At 40.4% G+C, this 5,830-nt stretch overlaps 2 protein-coding genes across 3 annotated transcripts in view; one reads left to right on the forward strand and one right to left on the reverse strand.

The window, feature by feature from the left end:
• The window catches only part of SARC_03499, a gene marked incomplete at its 5' end in the record, with an annotated part of 3,794 nt that extends 985 nt beyond the window's left edge, over positions 1–2,809 (reverse strand). Inside the window, 4 exons of one of the 2 annotated variants that reach the window (XM_014302700.1) lie at positions 853–946; positions 1,072–1,197; positions 1,982–2,164; positions 2,637–2,702. In XM_014302700.1, coding sequence (XP_014158175.1) covers positions 853–946; positions 1,072–1,197; positions 1,982–2,164; positions 2,637–2,702 — 469 coding nt within the window. Of the gene's footprint in view, positions 1–779; positions 947–1,071; positions 1,198–1,981; positions 2,165–2,636 lie in introns of those variants that run through there. The other variant, XM_014302699.1, reaches the window with a different exon arrangement.
• A 413-nt stretch (positions 2,810–3,222) lies between these two features.
• Positions 3,223–5,330, forward strand: SARC_03500 (60S ribosomal protein L3). Its single transcript, XM_014302701.1, has 3 exons — positions 3,223–3,322; positions 3,579–3,769; positions 4,045–5,330. The coding sequence occupies exons 1-3, from the start codon at positions 3,318–3,320 to the stop codon at positions 5,064–5,066; spliced, it is 1,218 nt and encodes a 405-aa protein (XP_014158176.1). The 5' UTR covers positions 3,223–3,317; the 3' UTR covers positions 5,067–5,330.
• The last annotated feature ends 500 nt before the right edge of the window (positions 5,331–5,830 follow it).

Below are 5,830 nucleotides of genomic sequence, written 5' to 3' on the forward strand. Positions count from 1 at the left end.
TCCAAGAGTAATGTATCGGCACAATCCAACAGCTTCAAGAGCACAGTATCGACAACCGAATGCTACGATTTCGTCAGATAACGACAAGACGCGTGAAACCTCGAATAGCTACTACGTACGTAAAGCAAACCACAAAACCAGATTGCCAACAAACAATAGCCGCCCGTACAGTTGAACATTTTCGCAAATTAAACAATGTGGTGATCTCAGACACTACCCTAAAGATATTGTTATATTCCACAGAAGAAAACTATACTCATGACAAATCTACTACTTGGATAACCGTGGTAATTCTAGAGCTAATACACGCGAAAAAGCCCGACTTCGGAAGGGCGGTATTTATTAGTTACAAAACCAATGCGCTTCGGCGGTTTCATGGAGAAGTTCTGACGGTAACATTATACCAAACAAGAAAATAACAACCAATTCAATGGTAGGCTTTAGTATCGAACACGATTGGCCTAGACTATACGCATCCAACGTTTGAATAAAATATAAAAACAGAACACGGTTAGCTTACAGATACGAATCTTGCATGTATAATACCAGAAATATATATACGCGTGCGTGCACTATAGCTCTCTAACAGACACCAAGTGTGTAGAGTTCACATCCAAATAGAAACAAACCATATCAGTCGACTTAAAGACATATATGACACATAAATAACCATGTAGCAACGAGACCGTCGCAAATTAACCCACAAAACACACGCATATAATTGATAGTACAAAATGAAACATACGAATTATCTAGAAAATACTTTATCAACAACCGGCTCCTATTTTCCTGTACAAGACGAGGCCTATACCAATTTATTTCCAGTTAATCGTAAATTATTTTAGAACTTACGGAACTTCTTGGAGCCCTTCATCTGCTTCTTCGCGGTACGAAGTACGTTGAAGCGAACAGTCTTGGATAGAGGACGGCACTGTCCGACAACAGCCTATGCATATAAGAGAGTAGAACATACTTAGTTTACCCTAAATATCCGACCCGACAGAAAAGTCGTACCGAACCAATACAGATGATATGAAACACTACGATAACAGCCGGAATGTCAGAACTTACCGAATCTCCAACAGACACATCCAAGAAAGCTGGTGACATGTGAGCGGAAAGATTCGAGTGACGCTTCTCGTAACGCTGGTACTTCTTGATGTAGTGCAGGTAATCTCTGCGGATGACCACAGTGCGCTGCAAAATGATGGACATGAGCGTATTTAAATAATGGCTTCGAGCGTCTACGTAGAGGACTACATTGAAATCAAGAGCAAACTTAAATATATACACAAACGACACGGATGCACAAAATTTGCATCCTGATACAAAAAAAAAGTATGTTTACCGCGAGAACGCAAGATTTAAAAACAATTTATGACGGGGAAGACGTGCTTACATTACCACCTGATGTATGAACAATAATATATTTTAAACCTAACTAGCTATAACAGGGGATGCAACTGTAACAATGTCGGCCGATATACATATCACATGAAAATATACGCGTACCAATACAGAGCATATCGTCTAATACATACGAACAAAATACGCGCCTAGAAGACAAGATGCACACACGAATTCTGAGGCATAGTACACTAGCTTTTCCTCACAGATACATATTACCACACTGTTGACTTTCTACCCCTAAAAGAGATTCACATACAAATTTTTGACCAAAATAGAAGTGCACTACGACTCCCAATTATATATGTATATTACCGTCGAGAAGAATGCTAAAATTCAAGATACACATATTCTGACAGAATATCCAAATATCTACGATTCCCCCATATATAGAGATATACGCATAGTACACGCCACCGATAACTCCCATGTACGTATACCCCTAAAAATTCAAATACGAATTCTGACTAAGCAACCAAGTGTATGCGATGGCGCCATATCAATAAAATATCCCGCGACATACTGTATTGCAAAGCACATTTTACACGCATCTTCCAAAAACAACTATACAAACCTGCATCTTCATGGAAACAATGGTTCCGTTCAAGATACGTCCACGGATGGAGACATCTCCAGTGAAGGGACATTTCTTGTCAACCCAGTGACCATCATAGGCTTCACGGGGAGTCTTGATACCTAGACCAACATTTCGCACAAATCGACCAGCTCCCTTGCTGACCTTGACTCCAGGGCGGGTCTGATTGTATATGTAGGGATGTGTATATCCGTGTCAGAATATAATTACAAATATATCTATATATATCTGCGTGTACATACGTACAAGTGTATTCAATAACAAATTAAGATATAAACATGTGCAGCTAAGCACAAATTTCCCTCGAATCTTTCTTTGACATCTAGTTTTGTCGTAGCGACATTATTTTGCTGTGTTGTGACTTTTTCCGGCGTTTGACAATATTCCTGTCAATGAATCGAGAATCGACCGTACATGATCCTTACATGTCCTTCTATGGGTATAATTGTGTGAAGGCTGCTGTGTATTTTTCCTCGTTCAAATGACCACCACTTATTATGGCCTGCGCAATCTGATGATTCTGACTCGAATCAAGTATTTCTTTCTTTGTATACATGTTCGCTGCACAATGGCATTGTATATTGCTGAACTGACTGTACTGTGTGGATTTGGGTATCCCTTCCTAACAAGTTACCTTTGCAGCCAGGAAGATGGTAGGCTGCTTCTGGAAAGCCTTCTCAGTCTGGTGGATATCAGACATGGTTCAAGTTTGCACCTTACACGACACTGCAAAGAAAAGACCAAATCACTTTGCAGGTGAGTGTATTTTACTGTTCGTGTATTATTGGAATATAACACATGCCCCAGGAACTTAGCGGGCATGGGTCCTCGTTATTTGTCTGAAATACACTTGTGGTTTGGCTTCTGATCTTTGGCAAAAATGTATCAAAAATGTGTCGCAAATAAGTTCTCCTTACATCTCAAAACTCTCTAAACTACCACGATAATTGTAAATTTCTTTTTTTAAAATTGGTTAAAATCCCAAAATTTGGGGCAATGGTTGCCCTGTGTAAAATTATAGGAACAAATTCTACCCCAAAACCCCCTTAAAAAAGAGACCAGTGTGGTTCCTATACCACTACATATCAGCAATATTAGGGATTTTACACATTTTTTCCGCAACCAAAATTGTCTTTGTGTACTATATTCTGTAGGGGTGGGCCTAATTCAAAACACACGCGTTGGAAATTAACTATATGCTCTTTTTGCAATTTCGGGGGGTCTGACTTTGAATTCTGAACTCGTGGGTGATCGCTTGTTGCAATGCTACAATATACAGTGGTTGCACACAAAGTCTCTATCCTTTTCAGTCACTATGAGGTACTAACTACCTCTAAAGTTTATTCGACTGAAAGTTAGTGCTATCCGTGGTGGCGATGTCGATGTTAGTATTACGCTAGATCACTGTGTGAGTTCTGTACTGTTAACATCATATTTCATGGACTGGTGAACATCATGCGTTTAAAGAAAGTTTAAATCAATACCGTTTGCGGAGAAATTCAACATCTGCATTTGTCCATGTGCATTTAGAAATACAATATTGCTGACAATGTTTATTTACACTATATACATACAGTCATCGTAAGTTTGAAGCCCCTCGTCACGGTTCCCTCGGGTTCAACCCCCGTAAGCGTGCTGTACGTCACGCTGGAAAGATCAAATCTTTCCCCAGAGATGACGAGTCCAAGCCTTGTCACTTGACCGCCTTCCTTGGTTTCAAGGCCGGCATGTCTCACATCGTGCGTGAGGTCAACCTGATCGGATCCAGTATGTTTCCATGTATTTCTTTGCTCGGTATTTAGCGTGCATTACCTGTATTAGGAACAAACTCTTCTCGATACGCTACGTATGTGCAATAGGGCACCCATTTTCAAAAGAACGAAGTTCACCTCTGCGAAAGTTTTGCGCATGTGCTCAGTAGTTTATTTTGATGCTAACCCATCTGTTTCGCATTCTTCCTCACTTGTGCGCTCTTTGTCGTGTGCGAATTTTGCTATTGCTCGTATTTGCATTGTCTGTACACGTGCATGTGTGATATATAGAGGTCCACAAGAAGGAGGTCGTGGAGGCTGTCACCATCATCGAGACACCCCCTATTGTGGTCGTTGGTGCCGTTGGATACGTTCAGACCCCCCGTGGTCTGCGTACCCTAACCACCGTGTGGGCCCAGAACTTGTCCGATGACGTCCGTCGTCGTTTCTACAAGAACTGGTTCAAGAGCAAGAAGAAAGCTTTCACCAAGTACGCGAAGAAGTGGGGTGATGAGAACGGCAAGAAGGAGCTTGAAGGTGAGCTTGAGCGCATGAAGAAGTACTGCACTGTTGTGCGTGCTATTGTGCACACACAGAACAACAAGATCCGTGGTGCCCGCTCTAGCTCTCAGCGCAAGGCTCACATCATGGAGATCCAGGTCAACGGTGGATCTATCTCCGACAAGGTCGACTTTGCTCGTGCCAACTTCGAGAAGGAGGTGAACGTGACTGACGTTTTCTCTCAGGACGAGATGATTGACGTGATTGGTGTAACCAAGGGTAAGGGTTTCAGTGGTGTCACTGCCCGTTGGGGTGTGAAGAAGCTTCCCCGTAAAACCCACAGAGGTTTGCGTAAGATCGCCTGTATCGGAGCGTGGCATCCCGCCCGTGTGTCCTCCACGGTTCCCCGTGCAGGTCAGCGTGGTTACCATCACCGTACCGAGCCCAACAAGAAGATCTACCGAATCGGTGCCGCACCTTCTGTTGTTGACGGTAAGGTTGTGGACAACTCTGCCTCCACCGAGTACGATATCACCGAGAAGAGCATCACTCCCATGGGTGGTTTCCCTCACTACGGAGAGATCCAGAATGAGTTCGTTATGATTAAGGGTTGCTGTGCCGGACCCAAGAAGCGTGTATTAACCCTAAGAAAGACTCTGCTTACACAAACCAAGCGTTCAGCCCAGGAGAAGATCACGCTCAAGTTCATTGATACTTCATCCAAGTTCGGACATGGACGCTTCCAGACCAAGGCCGAGAAGGTTGCTTTCCAAGGTCTCCTCAAGAAGGATCTGGAGAAGGCCGACGAGTAAGTGGAGTATTCTCTTTCTTGAAGTCATTAAAGATCTTCCCCCTGAATATCAGTTCGTAGTATTTAGGTATTGCTCTCGATTGAAGAGTTAACCCGGGTAGTTATGTTCAGCGAGTATTGTTTACCATTTCAACTAAATCGAAGTGAGACATAAACCGGAATGCTGTTAATCCTTGATGATATGTTTTCATTTACAGGAGTTTAACATGCGATATAAATTTGCGCATATAGTCATACATAAAACAATTAAAATAGATATACACCCTATGTGTACATCTAGATGTATGTATTCAGGTATTGCATATATTCATAATGTATATATATAGTATTTATACATACATTCTTAATGTATATATATATATAGTATATATAAACGCACACACTTAAAATACACATGTACTTAAATATTGTATATCCATACATAATATAGATATAAAGATATACATGAATAAATATTATATACAAATAGACGCAAACAAACAAACACACACATACATGAATACACACACACACATTTATATATATACACATACTTAAATATTGTTTATACTTACATAATATATATAACATACATAATATATATATATAGATGTACATAAATAAAAATTGTATTCAAATAGACACACAAGCAAGCACCCACATATATACATGTATATATACATATACATATACATATAAATAAGAAAATGTATAAACTTATTTATATAAATTGTATTATACACACACATATTTATATATATGTATACATATACATACACACACAAA

This window comes from Sphaeroforma arctica (genome assembly GCF_001186125.1).
Source record: "Sphaeroforma arctica JP610 unplaced genomic scaffold supercont1.179, whole genome shotgun sequence".
Lineage (NCBI taxonomy): Eukaryota > Ichthyosporea > Ichthyophonida > Sphaeroforma > Sphaeroforma arctica.

Excerpts from the sequence above, each read along its gene's own strand:
- SARC_03500 (XM_014302701.1), top strand. Across the intron at positions 3,770-4,044 it reads GGTCAACCTGATCGGATCCA|AGGTCCACAAGAAGGAGGTC; the intron begins GTATGTTTCCAT and ends TGTGATATATAG.